The sequence below is a fragment of the Tachysurus vachellii genome, chromosome 17 (genome assembly GCF_030014155.1).
Source record: "Tachysurus vachellii isolate PV-2020 chromosome 17, HZAU_Pvac_v1, whole genome shotgun sequence".
Taxonomy (NCBI): domain Eukaryota; kingdom Metazoa; phylum Chordata; class Actinopteri; order Siluriformes; family Bagridae; genus Tachysurus; species Tachysurus vachellii.
Window position 1 is genome coordinate 20,141,242 of NC_083476.1, and position 21,990 is coordinate 20,163,231.

Sequence of the window (21,990 nt, forward strand, 5' to 3'; positions counted from 1 at the left end):
CTCTCGTTCCCGCTCAAGCCCACCAATTTATGAACCATTTAAAACGTCTCGTTTCTGGGAATCGTATATAAATGTCTTACTTACGTGGCTCCAACCTGACGCAGGCGTAGAAATGCTGGAGTGAACTGGTATCGAACGAATCTTCCAGCGCTGGGGTCAACGTCTCGTTTCTCTCCACCTTTGTCTGATGCAACAGACGTGAAAATGACACGTAACAGTTTGACGTGATTTAAAGGTATTTTTATTTCTCGATCGAAAATATCGCGATTCTTAAACAAATTTCCCCGCTCTATCACAATATATAGGTTTTATTTGAACAAAATCTGTTAATATTTTGCGATTGTAAAGATTAGTTAACAAATTTTAACATCATATATTTTACACGTTCTAATCACTTTATTTAAATATTTTTTTTTATTAAAACAACAACGCTAAACATTTTAATAAAAAGGCATACATTTTTTTTTAGATATAATCGATCTTATTTTGTTACATATAAAACATACTAAAGCTGGCAAAATACAACCTTTTTTTGTTTGTATACTGATTTTTTTTTAACTGATGTCACATAATCGGATCAAATATCCGATCTGGTACCGATCGATCTGATTTCCAGATCAAAACCTGAAATCTCTAAAACATATGTGGCGGAAATTTCTAATCTTAAGATGTTCATAAGGCTTTGTCCTTCTATGCTTGTACCCTGTGTGCGTCATGACCAGAGACTGACATCGTCATCAGTAGGTTTTGTTAAGATTATGACAAGGAACTGGGAACGAGTTGTCCATAAACAACGTCCAATACGTCCTCTAGAAGACCTTGGCCTGGTCAGATTAGCTTGGTCAGGAGATGCATGAGGTAATTTTGAGCCAATGATTGATGATGTTTTGCTTTTACATATCTTTGGTTTTCTTGAGTTCTGTCTATAAAACCTTGATGTAATCAATGATCTTGGCCCTTCATCCCTCATGCTACATGTGGAGTGTTGGGTCCTGCTGCGCAGCTGAGCACAATAAATTGTGTAACCTTTTTACTCTTGCTCGTGTCTACCAGTGTTATACTCTATTCTTTAAATCTCTCTAACCTCAGAACTTCCACAACACATACTATATAAATTCCTAGAGATGGTATTACACATGGTAGGGAGTATTACACATGGCAAGTAGCACTTGTTGTCTATCTACAGTATTTCTGCGCAAAAATAAATCCACGCTGAGAGAGAGAACAGTTATGTAATCGGATCACTCGGACCGGCTCGGACTTACCCATTACTGGAGGCTTTGTTATCTCAAACAGCACCGTCCCTGTCTCCATGTCCCTTATCTTAAACCGTGTGAAGTCAATGTTGTATACGTTGTCTTCTGGACTGCACAAGTAATCTGGAGAAAGGAAGATGGTGAAGATTTATTACTAATACTATATGTCTGACACATATCTGTAATAAATAAACCCACAATTCGTGTCAAACCATGACGTTATAAACGATACGTTCACACATGCCGAAAACACGACCGGGGCTTCTGGCTGCATGAGTGACATCCAGCGCTGGCGACTAATAAAAAGTGACTCGTTGCACCAATGGGAGCGAATGTGTTTTTCTGTCAATTTTGTCTTTGAATTGTCGTCTCGTTACATGATTTGTCTCGCAATTCTCCTTTTTCACGTCTGGGTCAAAAATGTTTAAAGGGGTGATAGTGGCTTAAGTGGTTGAGACTCTTAAGTGTGTTCAATTGGAGGATCACGGTTCAAGCCCCAGCACTTCCAAGCTGCCGTTGTTGGGCCCCTTAAGCAAGTCCCTTAACCCTGTCTGCTTCGGGTTTGTTGTATCATGGCTGTCCCTGTGCTCTGACCTCAACTACTAAAAGTCAGGATAAGGAAGGTGAAGGAAGAATTTCACTGTGCTGTAATGTCTATGTGACAAAATAAACGCACACACACACTCCTCATTCCTTCCCTCTGATATATTACAAATCCTTTTATATTCCAATGGACAAATGAAGACAACCTGTATCCCAGACACTGGGCTAGCAGTTGGAGCCCTGAGGGATTCCTGGGTCTGGATCGTTCTGTATATTCACTCTAATACCCTTACACACATACAGTATATGTGTTCACTCAGCACAGGCTTTAATTTTTTTAATCCCTCCTGTTATCTGCCCAACACCAAATAACTACAGTGTTAGTGTGTAATGAACGTGACCGGAAGAGGTCAGGAATAAAGTTGTCCAGGTCTACTTTGTTGGCTGTGCAAGTTTTTCCAAGGAGTGTTTCCAAGTAAACGTCTAGGAGAAGGCATCCTAACTGGTCCTGTGGATGCATTTCCCATTGTCACATAAGCCTCGTCGGTGAATACACCAGGCCCAGATTAAGGTTTAAGCTGCTTATAACATCTGAGCAGTGAGGGTCATACCGGGATGCAGTGGATTTAGGTTCATTTACCTCTCCAACCCAGTAACTTCCAGGGTACATAGACCATTTGGCAGCAGTTCATGAAAGTGGGTCAAATGCTTCGAAAACATCAGAACGGGAGAAAATATGTGGTGACTTGGTAGCGCCATGATTGTTGGTGATAAACAGGATGAAGTGAGTGTTTCAAAACCATGGTGACCACAAAAGGATATCGAAACACATCCTTCTGAGATTTTCACCCTGAGTTTATAAGCAAAAAAACAAATGCCTTGTTCAGGGATGTTTTAAATAACCACTCATTTACAACTCTGGTGAGTTAGAAAAGCATCTTAGAATTTAAGGTAAAGAAAGGTCAGGTTGGAAATGTCTTGTTAAAGTACTCATTTAAACATTCTTTATAACCGTAGTGAGCGGAAAAGCATCTCAAAGTGCTTGGATTGGCTACTGTGTGGTTACTGTAATAGGCTCCAGGATCATTGTGACACTGACCAGGATACAGCAGTTCCTGAACACAAATGGTGATTGAGCCGATTATATCTAAACCGTCTTCTCCTTACGACTGATTCTATAACATTTTAAATTATGTGAACACCATCTAGGGGCATGGTGGCTTAATGGTTAGCACGTTTGCCTCACACCTCCAGGGTTGGGGGTTCGATTCCCGCCTCCACCTTGTGTGTGTGGAGTTTGCATGTTCTCCTTGTGCCTCGGGGGTTTCCTCCCCCGGTCCAAAGACATGCATGGTAGGTTGATTGGCATCTCTGGAAAATTGTCTGTAGTATGAGAGTGTGTGAGTGCGTGAGTGAATGAGCATGTCTGTGTGCCCTGTGATGGGTTGGCACTCCGTCCAGGGTGTATCCTGCCTTGATGCCCGATGATGCCTGAGATAGGCACAGGCTCCCCGTGGCCCGAGGTAGTCCGGATAAGCGGTAGAAGATGAATGAATGAATGAATGAATGAACACCATCTAAGTTTGACGCTACATTCTTGAACGTCCGAATGATCTCTCTGCATGGACTCTGAAATATCTCTGAAATAACCAAGAATCCACATCCATATTCATACTCCAGCACTTTTTGAAACCGACTCACCGTCTTATCGCCAACCCTTATTAAAAGTTCGAATTTTATTACCTATGAAATGCTAAATTGTGGCAACAGGAGATTAGAAATTCGGTATCTGTAGCAGACAGTCGAGTGCTTTCTATAAAACATAATGGAGAGGGAGAGAGAGAAAGTGCGGACGAGCGACTGAATGGAGAAGCGGATTCGATAAAGCAGTGAGTAATCTTCTCGGCGCGGTGAGGTAATGCTCGGCGCCACAGGGAAATTTCACGATACGCTGAACAACAAGGAGTAAAATTTGTGTAAAATAAAATATACACCCTCTGGCCATATTATTAGGAACAAACCATTACTAACTCCGTTTTTCTCCCAGAACTGACTCAATTCGTCACAGCGTGGATTCCACCAGGTGCTGGAGACCCTGTTTTGAGATTCTGCTCCATGTTGAGATGATTGCAGCACAAAATTGCTTCTTGTTAGATGCGCATTCCTGTTGCGAATTTTCCCTGTCTGCCACATCGTAATGCTCCTCTAATGGGTTCAGATCTGGTGGCAATTGAAGTACTTGGAACTCAATGCGGTGTTGTCGTTGAAACCATTGAAGAACATCTGTCCTCTTTAAAACGTAGCCATGATTTCAGCAACAATACTTAGATTGGATATTTGTACAACACTTTCCCTTCTACCTTCCCCACACATTACACCACTACCACCAGCAGCCCGAAGTATCCATGAATCCATGAAATGTTCAATAGAAATCAAGATTTCTTCATTTTTACAGTCTTCAAGGGTTCAGTTTAGGAAAGCTTATAATAGAATAGAATAGAATAGAATAGAATAGGGGGGCATGGTGGCTTAGTGGTTAGCACGTTCGCCTCACACCTCCAGGGTTGGGGGTTCGATTCCCGCCTCCGCCTTGTGTGTGGAGTTTGCATGTTCTCCCCGTGCCTCGGGGGTTTCCTCCGGGTACTCCGGTTTCCTCCCCCGGTCCAAAGACATGCATGGTAGGTTGATTGGCATCTCTGGAAAAATTGTCTGTAGTGTGTGATTGTGTGAGTGAATGAGAGTGTGTGTGTGTGTGCCCTGTGATGGGTTGGCACTCCGTCCAGGGTGTATCCTGCCTTGATGCCCGATGACGCCTGAGATAGGTACAGGCTCCCCGTGACCCGAGGTATTTCGGTTAAGCGGTAGAAAATGAATGAATGAATGAAAGAATAGAACAGAGCCTTAACTACTTGAGCCACCACCACCCTTAAAAAAGCCAATGCCCATTTTAGCCTCAGATTCAGGTTCTTGGGTGATAGGACTGGACCCTGATGTGGACTTCTTCCATTGTAGCCCTTTCTTTTCACGGTTCGACATGCTGCACGTTCTAAGATGGTTTTTAGCTCAGCATTGCTGTACAGTGCGACCATAGACCATATACCAGTCTGTCCATTCTCTTCTCTGCACCTCACTGATTTTTTTTTTCTAAATTTTGTTGTGCAAATTTTAAACTGTTGAAAAAAATGGTAGGGACTCAGCAGTTGGTGAAAGACTCAAACACAGGAAGGACTTCAAATGGAAATTACTCATGACAAGGGCTCACATGGATTGCAAAAAGAAAAAAAAAATGAAAAGAGCTATATAAAAGGTTTTCAATTGCCTGCTCCCCATTCTCTCTCTCTTTCTCTCTCTCTCTCACACACACACAAACACACACAATATGACCGCAATAGAAATTACGAAGCATTTCGTTTTTTTTTCTTTAGCACAACATACACCACAACGTGCGATTGCCACAAATAACAAAACCTGATTTAAAAGGCCATGAACAGCACAGAACCCCACAATCAGTCAGCAGGAACAAGTGTTTAGCACGTCTACATTTGTTAAAGGGTGACAAGCATTAAATCTGTCAGCCTGCGGACTCAGTAACAGCATGTGATTATTACCATACGAACAATTTCCCCTTTTCTCCTCAACCGCACAGAGACGGACAAAAATATAGCCATTATGGACTACAGCGGTATGTGGATTCGCAGTTGTTTATGACTCACTTATGTCGCTTTTGTATGATTCATGGCGTGATGCAGCTTTTGTGACTAACCTATATTTTATTCACTTAATAATGCATTTTGGAACTGCTCGGTCCTGAAAAGAAAAAAAAACAGACGAAGCCAGCTTTAGCATCAAAGTTTAAGAAAGTTTCTTTCAAACTACTTTTTGTTAGGAAGAAATATCGTCACTGTATTAGCAGCTTTTCATAGTGCAAATAAAACCAAACAATTAATCATGTGGAAGCAGTGGAATGCAGATACTGGTCATGTGACTATGTGACTTCAGTGACCGTAGCGTGGAAGTGACCTGGTCTTCAACTGTCCAGTTTTGTATGAACCTGTCCTGTAGGCTCAGAACCTGATCTGCTCTAGCTTTAAGGTTTGCTGTGTTGTTCACTCTGATGCTCTGCCTGTATAACAGAAACAGAAAACAAACCTCTTCCACATACAAAAGAAACTCAAGTGTCAGTATGTTTTCCTTTCCGTCTTTCCTATTTCCTGAAAGACGTTCTCAAGGGTACTCCTGCCGGACTGCTCACTTTCAACTCTGACTGACAGACACGCAGAAGCTACAAGGTGCTGCACTTATGAGCTGTTTCTTCTCCTTCCTCATTCCCTCTCATGCTCTCTTCTTCGCCGAGCTTCAGACGCTGCTGTCATGCTTTCTTGATGTTTTTTCTCATCTATTCCATTTCACCCTGCTCTCTCTTCAGCCACCGACTCGCCTCCACTCGTCTCTCTTGTCTGCACTCCCACGCTGACAATGTGCTCGTCGTTCTCTTACTGGCCAAACAGAACACTTCTCCAGTGAAAGCGAGACACTTGTAATGCAAACCATGGGAGAAAGGCCAGCTTAAACCTACGAGATGGCTGCAAAGGGAACGTTTGTACATGGAAAAAGCAAACCAAGCTAACTAGCCATCTTCCTAGCTAGCTAACTCTTTGAGGTAAACAGACAAATACAAGAAGGTAAACAGACAGACAGACAGACATACTGTAGCTATGTTACAAATGCAAAAAACAAGCAAACTCGTAGGAGCTTTTTTTTTAATTACTGCAGATTCTCTGAAGATTCAAAATATCATCAAAACATTATATACTATATTCACAATTGTATCATAACTGGTAGGTAGTTAAAGGTGGGGTGCACGATGTTTGAGAAATGCTCCAAAAAACTGAGTTGGGCCAACAAACAAAACAAAAACAAAACAAAGGTGTAGCCAATGAGAAGAAAGGGGCGTGTCTTGTCAATATGCGGCGGAGAGAGTGTTCAGTGCGCATGTGTGACATTAGCAGAAAGCGAAATATTGACATAGCGAATAAAAACGAAAAGCAAAGAAAGGCTTACGATAAGGCAAGAAGTAGGACCGTGTTAATATAGGATCAGCTTTCCAGCACTGGAGAGAACTGAAGGAGCGGGAAGGCCTGCGATGGAACGCCGAGGCGCTTTTTTCCTTTTCGATAGGTGAGTAACGTTGGTTTTGCTTTGTTACACAGAACTAATATATGCCTTTGTCCTTTACATGATTATGCTTGTGTGTCATTTTTGATTGTTTGTTTATCTGCAATCGTATTGTTCTTCCCTTCAGCTATGATAAAGACACGTTTCTTTCCATTAGTTGCCTGGGTTACGTATGTATGTATGTGTGGGCGGAGCTATCAATGCAGGGGTGGGACCTATTTGGGTTAAGAGCGTGTTTGTTTTGGTGATTTCAAATGTCAACATTGGCTTTCAAACATCGTACACCCCACCTTTAAAGGAAAACAATAAAATATATACGTAATATCTACATTTTTGGCTGCAACATTCACTCTTTTTTCTATAAAAGCTTATTCACATCAACATTTAGAAGAGATAAAATACCAATTAAAACCCCCAAGAAATCCAAAATCGGTAACATTGATCATATTCTATGCAGGTACATGTACATGGCTTGTAGCAGTAGTTCTCTTAACTGTACTGTTTTAAAAGAAAAAAGAAGAAAAAAAAAAGACTTCCGATTCCGATTAAGTTTTGATTCTTCCCATTTTAGAATTTTACATTTTTAGCAGAATTTAACTGCTTTAAAATTTTATTTAATTTAATCTGTGGAAAATGAGATTTTCTTCTGTCATCCCACCGCTAATTGAACTGCTTACTATTCCTTCTTTTAATATCATATATATATATATATATATATATACATAATTACTGTAGCTTTCCTAAAATGTGGTGCGGTCATCAAACAACGTCAAACAACATCATGTGGAGTATTATACCGCACAAAAACACCTTCGTTCACGCTAACCCTTCTTCAGGATTTAGGATTTCCTTTATCTTAAGGTAGATACTGAATGACTAACGGGATAAAGTAGATGCTTAAGGAAACATATGGCAGTTAAGGCTCACTGGGTTAAACCTCACTTTAACTAAATGAACTAAAGTACTCTCACGACCGTCTGTCCTGGAGGACTTCATATATAATCCCACCATCCTTTGTTCCTTAGAAGAGGATGCTTTCTCATTCCATTTCCTGTCAGGGAGCTTTTCTGTGTCACCATCGCTTCAGGCTTATCAGCTCCTTTTTTGCACTGTTGTGGCCAAAAATGCTAGATTTTGGGGTTTATTCTAAAATTATTTTGAAAAATTGCACGATCTTATGATGATGACAGATTTTTTTTTTGATTGTGCTTTAATTTCTGTGATTTCATCCGTGAGGGACCAACTTATGCTGTTGTTCTTTCGGCTGCTACCTGTTTGGTGTCACTACAGCGAATCATCTGGTCTGTATGTTTGAACTGACAGGTTTTATTCTTATATATTCCTACAGGATACATAAAACCAGTCTGGCCTCATTCTATCCTCTGTGCCTACAGGAGTTGGTGTATGTTGCATCAAACAGAGGACGTACAATCACACAGCTAACTTCATCTCCCTTGCTTGAGAGAAGTACTGACTGGAAATCCCAGCACACGTGAGCTTGTGAACGTTACCCTGGTGAAAAACACTTAATGTAAGCAGGAGCTAGAGTTAGGATCAAATCTGAGTGGTGCCATATGGCAAGTCCAAAAAAAAATGCATCTGGCAGCAGAAACGCTTTTAGATCTGTGAAGTAACCACAGAGTCAAGGAAATGTGACCTGTATTTAATTTGTGATGCATTGTTGATACAGTGTTACTACAGTACTGATGCAGTGTTGATACAGTATTGATGCAGTGTTGATGCAGTGCTGGTGCGGTGTTGATGCAGTGTTGATGCAGTACTGATACAGTGTTGATGCAGTACTGATACAGTGTTGATGCAGTACTGATACAGTGTTGATGCAGTACTGATACAGTGTTGATGCAGTACTGATACAGTGTTGATGCAGTGTTGATGCAGTACTGATACAGTGTTGATGCAGTGTTGATGCAGTACTGATACAGTGTTGATGCAGTGTTGATGCAGTACTGATACAGTGTTGATGCAGTGTTGATGCAGTACTGATACAGTGTTGATGCAGTACTGATACAGTGTTGATGCAGTATTGATGCAGTACTGATACAGTGTTGATGCAGTACTGATACAGTGTTGATGCAGTGTTGATGCAGTACTGATACAGTGTTGATGCAGTACTGATACAGTGTTGATGCAGTACTGATACAGTGTTGATGCAGTATTGATGCAGCACTGATAGTGTTGATGCAGTACTGATACAGTGTTGATGCAGTATTGATGCAGTACTGATACAGTGTTGATGCAGTACTGATACAGTGTTGATGCAGTATTGATGCAGTACTGATACAGTGTTGATGCAGTATTGATGCAGTGTTGATGCAGTGTTGATGCAGTACTGATACAGTGTTGATGCAGTGTTGATACAGTGTTGACGCAGTGTTGATGCAGTGTTGATGCAGTGTTGATGCAGTATTGATGCAGTACTGATACAGTGTTGATGCAGTGTTGATACAGTGTTGATGCAGTGTTGATGCAGTGTTGATGCAGTACTGATACAGTGTTGATGCAGTGTTGATACAGTGTTGACGCAGTGTTGATGCAGTGTTGATGCAGTGTTGATGCAGTATTGATGCAGTACTGATACAGTGTTGATGCAGTGTTGATACAGTGTTGATGCAGTGTTGATGCAGTGTTGATGCAGTATTGATGCAGTACTGATACAGTGTTGATGCAGTGTTGATGCAGTGTTGACGCAGTGTTGATGCAGTGTTGATGCAGTGTTGATGCAGTGTTGATGCAGTATTGATGCAGTACTGATACAGTGTTGATGCAGTGTTGATGCAGTGTTGACGCAGTGTTGATGCAGTGTTGATGCAGTGTTGATGCAGTGTTGATGCAGTATTGATGCAGTACTGATACAGTGTTGATACAGTGTTGACGCAGTGTTGATGCAGTGTTGATGCAGTGTTGATACAATTTTGATGCAGTACTGATACAATGTTGATGCAGTACTGATACAGTGTTGATGCAGTGTTGCTCATCAGAGAAGAAGTCTATAGGTTTATAGTTTTTTTAAATTGGGCCAATAGGAAATCTATTATACATAAAAATCCCTTTAAAAAGTTAAAACCTTTAAGAATAATGCTGCTATTTGCTAAGGATTATTAAAGGAAAATGAGTAGAAAACACTGCATTGGTTTGAATTTATTATTAGCCCCCTTTTATTATTTTTTTTTTGTCAGGTAATTTATTTCTATTTTCTTGAAGATTCAATCAAGTACAGAGTATTCAGATGCATTGTATAAGATGTTAAATAATTCCTACATTTTCTGTCACAAACACCTCGTATCAAAACGCGGGACAATAAAAAAGTAATACAGAACAGAGACGGCTGTGTCAGCCATTTCTGAAGCGAAAACGGAGCGACGCCGGGAATGTATTCCGGTCCTGTGGATCTCAGCGGCTCTAATCTGGTTTAGCGATGGGAGCAAATCCATCTAATCAGGGGATTCAGCTAGGGAGTAAACGGCAGAGACGAAAATGGAGACCTATGTGCTGAGCTTCCATACAGAAATAAAGAAAAGTAATAAATAGAGTGATGAAGGCCAGACAAGTGAAATTCATGCCATGGTTCATAATATCCAGTTGTGTTTTTAATAGCCTACAGAAAATAGCCTACTGTACTGATAATACCACAGCGCGGGAGATGAAATATTATGAATTGACGTGAAAGCTTCGTTGTAAAGTCGTACAAAATTAAAAGTGAAAATTCTATAAATTTTTCATTACATTTGGACTTTGAGTCAATTTTCCCTTTTATTTGCTGCGAACGATGAACATCGATGCACCGAAGACGACGGTCGCACTGCGCATCCTCTCACAATTTTTACCCTCGAATGGGTTTCGTCTCTGTCGTCTGGTTTCTTTCTCGTGTCTTCTCTAGGAGATTTTCCTTCACACTTCTCACCTCTCGCTTGTCCGTAAGGGATCCAAGTCTCCATGTGGATTTCTTTGAAGCTGCTTGAACAATGGTGATTGTTAAAAGCTCCATACAAATGCAAGTGAATCGAATTAAATTGAAGTGGCCTGTGAGTTGCTATGGCAGTAGATCAGAAACACTGCCATTAAATCATGCGCAAATTGAGGACACAAGTAAAAAAAAAAAAAACAAAAAAAAAACACATTTCTCAGATTAGAATCCGAGAGAAAAACATCACGCTGAGGTTTGAACCTCTGGGAGGTCGTTAAAAGAAAGCGAAAGGCGTATGATTTAATCAGCTGCATTGTTGACTGCAATAGCTGGAGTAATATCTGGCTCTTTGTGATACTGTCAGGGAGTCAGTCGCAGAGGAGGCGGGAAGTCGTGGTCTAAAGGTTAGAGAGTCTGACTCCTAACCCTAAGGTTGTGGGTTCAAGTCTCGGCCCGGCCACGACTGAGGTGCCCTTGAGCAAGGCACCGAACCCCCCAACTGCTCCCCGGGCGCCGCAGCATAAATGGTTGCCCACTGCTCCGGGTGTGTGTTCACTGCTGTGTGTGCACTTTGGATGGGTTAAACGCAGAAAACAAATTCTGAGTATGGGTCTTTTCAAACGAAACACTATCAACACGGAAGTAAAGCTTAAAAACTTTCCAGACGTAAACATAAATTTGAACTATGGTCTCTTGGCAAAACAAATACAGACTAGAGGCTTACAACAAACGGCAACAACTAGACATTGTGTGTGTTTCAATCAGTACTCGAGTTAGCGCAATGGTACGGACCCTGGATCACTACAAATTGGGACACTGATGACGTATCAACACAACATGCAGGACATGTAGAAAGATATCGTACTGATTTTTAAAGTACATTATGAAAAATACTAAAGTTTTGTTCTGTTTTTTTTCCAGCTGAAAGGCTCCACACACACAAGGCGGAGGCGGGAATCAAACCTCCAACCCTGGAGGTGTGAGGCGAACGTGCTAACCGCTAAGCCACCGTGCCCCCACTGGAAGGATTTTACGACTGAAAGATAAACAGCCCTTAAAATGTCTGACTCCTTGATCAGAGCCATGTGACAAGAACCAAATCGGTTGAGGTGTGGTGGCTGATGGGAATAGCAGTCCTGAGCCGGAGTCGGCGTAACTATGAGAGCGACAATATTATGACTGGCGTCGAATGTAATAAAGTGCTCCGTGTGACGCAAACACGAGAAATGGAAAAAGAGCTCGAGGGTGTTAATTAGTAGTCTTCCCTAGATGACTAAAAGAAAATGTATATATATACTTATATAATTAAAGTAAGCCTCATTCTAAACAGGGCTAAAGTATTATCAGTGGATTGGTTTTATATTTGCTCAGGATTTTGGGGAATAAATCAGTGATTAAAAATATTGATGAGCCAGAAACAATGTACTGTAGCTACTAAGCTCTGATACAGTAATGTCAGAATTTTGTAAATATGCTTATTGTTCCTGACAGCGCAGGCAGGAAGGTTTGGAGACAAAGTGAAAGATGGTTTGGCCACATACATAGAAGGGATATACTGTAGGGAATATTGAAAGAACAATGATGGGGATGGAACCGCTGGGCAGAAGAAGGAGAGGAAGGCCAAGAAGGAGGTTTGTGGATGTGATGAGGGAAGACATGCAGGTGGTTGGTGTGACAGAGGACGGATCGAATTGGAGAAAAATGATCCGCTGTGGTAAACCGTAACGGGAGCAGCCGAAAGAAGACAAAGTCTTATTGCTCCTTGGAAATTGGTGAAAAGGAACTGATTTAAAAGGAAACAACAGAAATAAATTCATTCATTCATTCATTTTCTACCGCTTATCCGAACTATCTCAGGAGTGCCAACCCATCACAGGGCACACACACACTCTCATTCAGTCATGCAATCACACACTAGGGACAATTTTTCCCAGTGATGCCAATCAACCTACCATGCATGTCTTTGGACCGGGGGGTGAAAACGAAGTACCCGGAGGAAACCCCTGAGGCACAGGGAGAACATGCAAACTCCACACACACAAGACGGAGGCGGGAATCGAACCCCCAACCCTGGAGGTGTGAGGCGAACGTGCTAACCGCTAAGCCACCGTGCCCCTCCAGAAATAAATTAAGAATCACATATCAGTGATGCAAGGTTGTGATATATGGCCCAACACCAATGATGTGTTATGTGTTATGTGACCAGTTATGTTACTACACTGTCCTGGTCTAAAGCAGGAGTGTCTGATCTCAGTCTTATCCTCAAAGGTTTGGTGAGGGTGCAGGGTTTCAGTAGACTGAGGTCTGGCTTCTGTTTGTTGATAAGATTGGACACCCCTTGTCTATGGTGTGTTATTCTGCTTACAGCACAGCTGTTTATGATTTATTCACATAAAATTACCATATATAATATTTATTCATATTAAATTTGTTTATATATTCATATTTTTAAATGATGATGTGATCATTTTTCCTTTTTTGTAAATAAAAAACATGTATATGAAGGAAAATCTTCACTACAGCTTCACTACACTTACTACAATACTTCTGATTAAAATAAATCATTATTATTAATAAAACTAATTTATTCTGTGAGCATTTAGACATACAGTACAGTACAGTACATGTTTAAGACGGCTAGCTTTCAAACCCGTCTGGCTGATGTAATTCTCAGTAACAACAACTGCAGCGCTAAAGCATGATGATCTCAGTGAATATCCTGTGACCTTCTTGTGCATCGTCTCGAAAGCTGAATGACTGCATGAATTAATAGCTCACAGACGGTAAATGTCACCCAGTACACGACGTTCACAGTCGCTCACGTTACAAAGGAATAGGGACACGAGACTTTAATCCTGCTCTCTGTATTTGGATGATTTTTTTTTTTACACTATGAACAATGTAGATTTCTGGTCATAGATTACAAAGAGATCTTCCATACACTGTAGACTGTGGAGCAACAGTCGGTCGTACCTGAAGCTTTGACGCATCGAGTCGGTGTACTAACGCAGCCGTGACATTTCTAGTGAATTGTGCACGGATGGAGGAACCAAAATCCAACTCAACATCAGCTCTGAATTGGGATTTGTAATTCAATCATTCATTTTCTACCGCTTATCAGAACTACCTCGGGTCACGGGGAGCCTGTGCCTATCTCAGGCGTCGTCAGGCATCAAGGCAGGATACACCCTGGACGGAGTGCCAACGCATCACAGGGCACACACACACACTCTCATTCACTCACGCAATCACACACTACGGACAATTTTCCAGAAATGCCAATCAACCTACCATGCATGTCTTTGGACCGGGGGAGGAAACCGGAGTACCCGGAGGAAACCCCCGAGGCACGGGGAGAACATGCAAACTCCACACACACAAGGCGGAGGCGGGAATCGAACCCCCAACCCTGGAGGTGTGAGGCAAATGTGCTAACCACTAAGCCACCGTGCCCCCTAAAATAATATTCAGTTCTAGTAATTTCTTCCTTCTAGAAATGTTTGGTCCTTTTGGGCACCAGAATGGAGGGAAAAGATCTGATCTCAGTGACTCAGTGGCACGGTTGCTGGTGGCAGATGGGATGGCTTTGAGTAGTTCAGAAACTGTAGATCTCCTGGGATTCTTTTCACACGACATCTCTAGATTTTTACACTGAACAGGATAAAGAGCAAAAAACACTAAGTTCTGCATAAAGAAACCTAGTGAGAGAGGTCAGAGGTGAACGGACAGATTGGGAGGAACTGACAGAAAGGCTAAAGTCGAGAGAGGTCAGAGGTGAACGGACGGATCAGGAGGAACTGACAGAAAGGCTAAAGTCAAATAACCGTTCTTTAGAAACATGGTTAGCAGAAAAACATCTCATAAGGCCTCACATCAACACAGTAGAAGATCACATCAGGTTCGAAATGTCTACCATGGACATGGGAGTCTCCACTATATCGTCGCTGTCAGGCGGAATCCTCGTATCTCCAAAACCGTTATATTTCAGGAAATTAAAAAAACGCCGTACCTTATCTGCAGTACACAGGGTTTAGTCCACGTTGCAGTGGATTGGCTTGCGCTAAATTCCTGTCCTCAGACGAGCACCAGAACTAGTGGGGGTCAAGATTTTTTTTTCTTTGAGCCCAGTGTTTTGAAGACATTTACCTCAGAAGACGTGTTGATTCGTTGCGACTCTTCTTGAGGAGAAATATGCCGTGAAGCTCTCCCACGGAGTGAGGAAGAGGTGGGCAGTTGAAGTGTCCAATGGATTTATGAGATTTGCGCTCAAGCTATTTTCAAGAGTTTAGATTGGTTAATAACTTGTAAAAATAACAGACCCACGTGGGGACTGACCAATAGCATCGATATGTGAAAAAATATGAAATCGTATTTGGACATACGAGGTTTCCGCCCGACAGCGACGATATACATATTGTCTCTGTATTAGTCTGTGATCATGCGTATTAAGTGTGAGTTAAGTGCGAGTTAATTAAGTTAAGCTTGTAATGTTTTAGAAATCACGGCAGATTTTCTGCAGATTCGGCCAAGGAGCGTCACGTGACATCATCACGACGTACGTGTCTTCACTGGTAAAAGTTTTCTATAAAATTAAAAGCACAAAAAAGCACAAATATTGTAGGAACCGATGGAGCGAGCGTGTAAAAAGAGAACAAATATAACATACAGGCTGTATGATTAGCCAAGAGGTCCTTCGGATCGCATAATATACAGTAAACAATATAACGATATAATGCCAGACAGAAGCAAAGTGTTAAAAAAAAGCATTGTGTTGTTTTTTTCTGTAAACATAAAAAAAAAAGAAAAATTAGAAATTGCTGTCATACAGGATGTGGAATAAACCCTGACAGGATGTGCTGTATATGTTACAGGAAAATAATAAACGACTCACTGTTGTTTATATGATGAAGTTCATGAATGTTTAAACTCAGATATAAATCAGATATAAATCAAATCAAACACGTCTCTGAGAAGAAAAGGGCAAATATGAGTGTAAATGATTTGGCCTTCTCATTGCACACATCGGTGCTGATTTTCATCGAGAACATCATGATTAAATAGGATTTCAACGCATCACAAGATCTCTTTGAACATTTCCAGGATATATCTGTTTTTTTTTTCTTCTTTGACTGATGAATTTTTAACAGAGATTCCACGGCTGTCTCGTCTGATTCCTCATACGTCTCTTAAAGGATTGTAGAACTTTCACCACAACATTATTAAACTTCCAGCAGTGTATCCTATTAAAAACAGGACAGAGTGCAGTGTAACCTTTAGACGGTTAGATTAACTTCAGCCGATCCTAATTGCCGCTTTGTTATAGTTTAAATGCGGTTTTGCTGCTTTATAACTAATCGAGGCCGACGATGGCCGTCCGGGGCCTCGGGTCACCCAGAGAAGCTCATTAAAGTGTGTGTGTGAGAGAGAGAGAGCGGGACTCGCCTCGCTTCATCCTACACACCCTGTTACCATAGTAAATTCCAGAAAGATGCCTCAGGGATTTAAACATGTCTAGCTAAGGGGCTTATAAAGCAGTGTGGCTAAAAATATACGAAGGTACAGGTTGTACACCTTCAACACATCCTTAGTTATCTGTTCCTAAAAATATCCAAACAAAATAACTGAGAAGAAATGTTTAAGTTCATGGATTCAAATAAAACGGGATTGTTTAATCCTGTATAAACAAAAGCTGTAATGAAGTAATTTTTTATTTTTTTTTTTACAGATATGTGCCATGATAGTACTTCATGTCTCTCAGGAGAGTATTTCACATTTTTATTTAATTTCCTTATATTTATCTCTATTCTAAATTGTAAACACTTCTTGTTTATTCGTTTACGTAGATCAGCAATCATTCTACAGGTTAGCTACCGGAGTGGTATGTGTTATACTGTTAAATTAAAAAACACTTGAAATGGAAAGAAATATATTCACATTTCATGTTCTTTCTTACAGGAAAGTATGTGAACACGACACATTCGTAATTACCACTTGAGAAGTGAGAAGCAGGATCGTTCTGACAGCTCAAGAAGGATCAGGGTTAGCGTGAGTACTGAGGGAAGTGCAGATCTCATTTTAAGGGCTCAATCCAGCTTTTAAACACTGAGCGTGTCACTTAGTCAGTCATTCAGGCAGTCAGTCAGACATTCGGTTGGGCAGTCAGTCTGTCAACTGGTCAGTCAGTCATTCTGTCAGTCAGTCAGTCAGTCACTTAGTCAGGCAATCAGCAAATCATTCAGTCAGTTACTGTGTCAGTCATTCAGTCAGTCAGTGACTCAGTCAGTCTGTCAGTCAGTCAGTCAGTTAGTCAGTCTGTCTGTCTGTCAGTCAGTCAGTCAGTCAGTCAGTCAGTGACTCAGTCAGTGACTCAGTCAGTCAGTCAGTCAGTAAGTCACTCAGTCAGTCAGTCAGTCAGTCTGTCAGTCAGTCAGTCTGTCAGTCAGTCAGTGACTCAGTCAGTGACTCAGTCAGTCAGTCAGTCAGTAAGTCACTCAGTCAGTCAGTCTGTCAGTCAGTCAGTCTGTCAGTCATTCGTTCGGGCAGTCAGTCTGTCAATTGGTCAGTCAGTCAGTTGGTCTGTCAGTCAGTCTGTCAGTCAGTCAGTCAGTCAGTCTGTCAGTCAGTCAGTCAGTCAGTCACTTAGTCAGGCAATCAGCAAATCATTCAGTCAGTTACTGTGTCAGTCATTCAGTCAGTCAGTGACTCAGTCAGTCTGTCAGTCAGTCAGTCTGTCAGTCAGTCAGTCAGTTAGTCAGTCTGTCTGTCTGTCTGTCAGTCAGTCAGTCAGTCAGTCAGTCAGTCAGTCTGTCAGTCAGTCAGTCAGTCTGTCAGTCAGTCAGTCAGTCAGTCAGTCTGTCGTTCTGTCAGTCAGTCTGTCGTTCTGTCAGTCAGTCAGTCAGTCTGTCAGTCAGTCAGTCTGTCAGTCAGTCAGTCAGTTAGTCAGTCTGTCTGTCTGTCTGTCAGTCAGTCAGTCAGTCTGTCGTTCTGTCAGTCGGACTGTCAGTCAGTCAGTCAGTCACTTAGTCAGGCAGTCAGCAAATCATTCAGTCAGTTAGTGTGTCAGTCATTCAGTCAGTCAGTGACTCAGTCAGTCAGTCATTACAGAAATGATTCATTTCATATACCCCGGCTTTCTTATCTTAAGCCACATTAAACAAGAGATTATGTTGTTCCCCACAACATGACAAAGAGCTCTATTTTCACAACCACAGCTCAGACAATGCTGAAGATAGTCAGAGATCAAATCCTGATAATGTGACAGACATCTATACTCTCTCATAGTCTGTTTCCACTGTCAATCACAAAAACCAAGGGTTAGGATTTGTGGAGTCATGTATGAGGAAGAGGGCTGACTGCACTTTGTTTCGAGGGTGTTACTCTGCCCCGTGACGCAGCACCGGGAGCAGTCGGGTTGCTTCACGGCTCAGAGAAAGCACACATTATCTTTGTTTTTTGGGGCAAATTCATCATTACGGTACAGTTCAAGTATTGAGTAAATATATTAGGAAGAAGTTTGGATAAGTGTGCTGAAGCAATATCAAATCAATCACCACAGTGACAGACAGTACATACCAATCTTATCTTCTCCAATCATCTTCAATCTTTTTTAGCAGGAACAATAAATAGCTACATTACAGGACTTACAGCAAATAGATTTTCTGGGATTTTTTTTCTGTGGCTCAATTTTTCATAAATGTGAAGATTCTTGCCATAGCGTCCAGTTAGAAACACTAACTATAAAAGCCAAGATTCCTGTTACAGTCTACACTTGTTATGAAAACGTGAATAAGCGATGAAGGAATTGGATTAATGTTGGATCAATGGAACTGCGGTTTGTGGGTCACTACATGGCCTACAACTGATGTCTATTTATATTACAAGAAATACTTTCTATTTAATGGATTTTTTTGTTGGACAATCCCACAGCGTCTGCAAATTTCCAACATTATAGTGCATCAAAAATGTACAATAAAAGTATAAAATCCGTATAGCACTATATCTATATTACACAATGTATTATATAGCACTGAGACATCCAAAAGAAGTCACATGACATCAGCTTTTTTATGTTTATACCCGATTACAAACTGCTATTTAAATATATACTATGAAATAAATATAATGCTCAAGCTGTAAGATATTATTAAATTTCATTTAAATAACTGGTAAGGAAATGTGCACAACGTGTCAAAGCAGCGCAATCTGAAGCTTCCACAGTTTAAATGCACAGATTGCAGAGGAAAGTGCAATACCACCACCCCACCCCCACCCCCATTAAAAAATAACTAAATAAATAGAAATTGGAGTATTTTGGAGTGGTTTGTGCTCTCATGCATAACATCTTGATCTCTTAAATATTTTCTTTCACTCCTAAAATGGCAAAATGTACAATTGTAATTTATTGTAATATATAACATTAATATTAATGTTTTATTTTAATGAACCAGTACTACATTTTCAGCTTAAGGAATGAGCTCCGCTTTTGACTTAAGGAATTTTAAATAACATGATTTATTAATTAGATAAAATAGGATCTATTCCGAATATCAGAACTAATAGCCTGCAAAACACACAAAATATGTGAAGTCATTTGTTGAGGGAACTCTAATGCGATTTTAAACTAAAGTAAAAGCCACACTTCTGTTTTGCATGCTTTCTAAATGAATTAATAATCCGTATCTATATCATCTGTGCAACAAGTAGCAATGTAATATACAGTGATCCAAAGGTCTGAGACAAAGACTTAAACTATGATCATTCTATTACGAGCAAAAACTTGAGAATTCTTTTGTAGAAACACATTCAATGTCACAAATCTGTCACCTAAAAATCTAAATTGAGCTCAATCTTAATCTTAAACAATAAAGATATTCTCACACTTTTGGACCTATCTGTATATTGATTATGTTGCTATTTGTCACACAAAGTCAAAGAAAACAAAGAATATCAGACATTTTTTCTTCAGGACCAATCTGAAAATCAACTACTTTAAAAACGCTTGTAATCTTGAGATGTTCATAGATGGATATTTGATGATGATGATGATGATGATGATGATGATGATGATGACGACGATGATGTTGGGGAACCTATTTTCTGCCTGTTATCTAACTATACTTAGGAAGAAAGGATGGTTTGACATTCTGAAGATTAAAATATAGCTCAGCCTTCAGGGTGTCATCAGGACTATAAATAAACATGACTAAACACATGACTAAGATATGACTACAAACTGATCTGTGGTTAATGGATCTTGAATATTTTAGAAAGAAAAAGAGACAGCGCATGAAAACATCTTAATCAAGATCAAATGATTCTTTCTAAGTATAGATATCTTATATAAAGCGGGTACCGGATTATTCGAGCTATTTCTAGACATTCAAGCTCTTAAGCTTTTCTTTATTCTGTTGGAAGATTTTGTTCCACTGAGAAATAAATGCTTACAATTTAACAAAAACTTTCTAACCATAGAAGACTATTTAAGTTGCTCGGACACTTTCCGTTGATGATCACGGATCTCATCTCACCTGCAACATGTGGTCTGTGATCAATCTCATGTGGTCTGTGATCAATCTCATGTGGTCTGTGATCAATCTCATGTGGTCTGTGATCAATCTCATGTGGTCTGTAATCAATCTCATGTGGTCTGTGATCAATCTCATGGTTTAAATCTAACAGAATTTGATTTGATGGAAATCTAATGTGTCTGCAACAAGGAGCAGAAAACACACTCCACTCAGGTGATAGCACACACACACACACACACACACACACAGTTGATGATCAGTGGGATTTAGTGCTTAATGTATTTTACAGCCTATATGACGCATGTAAACAGCCATACTTGTTTGGATAATGTGAGAAATCCGATGCATGAAGACAACAAATACATTCATCATCATCATAATAATAATAATAATAATAATAATAATAATAATAATCTTCCAGACGGTCGCAGTCTCCGGTAAAGACGCAGATTAGCGCCACTTACTTTCCGTGATCTTCTGCAGTCCCAGCACGTCCTCCGGGGTGATGATGGTGTTGGCCAGCAGTTCGTCCTCGGTGGTGACGGGGACTCCCACGTCCGTGGTGTTGCAGCCCTTTTTGACTTTCATGGCCTCCTTTGGTTCAAGGTTCGAGCTCGAGTCGCCGTCGCTGGGACTGGGATCGACGTGTCCGGTGCCGCTGCGACTGGCGGGATTAACGCCGCCGCCGCACGTTTTATTACAGCTCGGTGCGTCCTGGCTGTTGCCTGCGCTGGTACAAGAATAGCTCATTATCCTGTCCCTCCTCCTCCACCCCTTATCCCCCCGTCTCCTCCTCTCCAAGCCCCTCGGTCCAAGCGAGACACCGAAGCGGACACCGTCTCTAAGCCGAAGGGTTCTATTTGTTTTGTTTATTTGTTTATTTAAACCCCAAACGCGCTTATTTACATCCGCGGTCGGCCGCGATTTACGGCACATTCGCCTGGCACAGCGCGTGTGAACCGGGTGATGAGGGGTGTGGTCTCCAGGCAACCATCAGCATCTGTGATTTGCATTTCATGTGTAATCTATAAGACGTTATTACACATTAAAAAAAACTTCTTCACAAGGAACACATCACGGCTGTAAACTGTGGTCTTCTCAACAACAGCGTTTTTTTTTTTGTTTTTTTGTTTTTTTGTTTTTTAATTTTATTTTAAATGGATATACAGTATACATTGGGAAAATCCAAAACACACAAAATAGATTTAAACTATTTTACTTTAAAAACCCAACTTTATGCATTAAAGTGCCAAGAATCACATTTCTTAAATTTTTTGAATTACTATTTTTTTCCTATTATTTAGGAGGCTGCTTGCTTTTGTTTGTGTTTTGTGTTCAAGATAGAATGAGATCCAAGCCTTCTGATAACCCTCGAAACATACAGTATGAAAGGAAACAACATCAACATAAACAACATCAACCCTATCGTTGTTGTGGTTGGATGTGGTTGTCGTGGTGGTGATAACATCGCTGCCTCCCAGCTCAGGGGTCCTCAGTTCATTCCTCTGGGTTCTCCGGTTTCCTCCCACTTGCTAAATTACCCATATATGAATATGAATGTGTG

At 40.8% G+C, this 21,990-nt stretch overlaps 1 protein-coding gene across 1 annotated transcript in view; it reads right to left on the reverse strand.

Annotated features, from left to right (window-relative positions):
• Positions 1 to 21,211, reverse strand: part of unc119b (unc-119 homolog b (C. elegans)) — a 23,855-nt gene extending 2,644 nt beyond the window's left edge. Inside the window, exons 1-3 of the mRNA XM_060891004.1 lie at positions 20,891 to 21,211; positions 1,266 to 1,379; positions 85 to 184 (exon numbers count right to left, since the gene is read on the reverse strand). Of these exons, the coding sequence (XP_060746987.1) occupies positions 85 to 184; positions 1,266 to 1,379; positions 20,891 to 21,176 (500 nt within the window). The 5' untranslated portion in view covers positions 21,177 to 21,211. The remainder of the gene's footprint in view (positions 1 to 84; positions 185 to 1,265; positions 1,380 to 20,890) is intronic.
• Between the last annotated feature and the right edge of the window lie 779 nt (positions 21,212 to 21,990).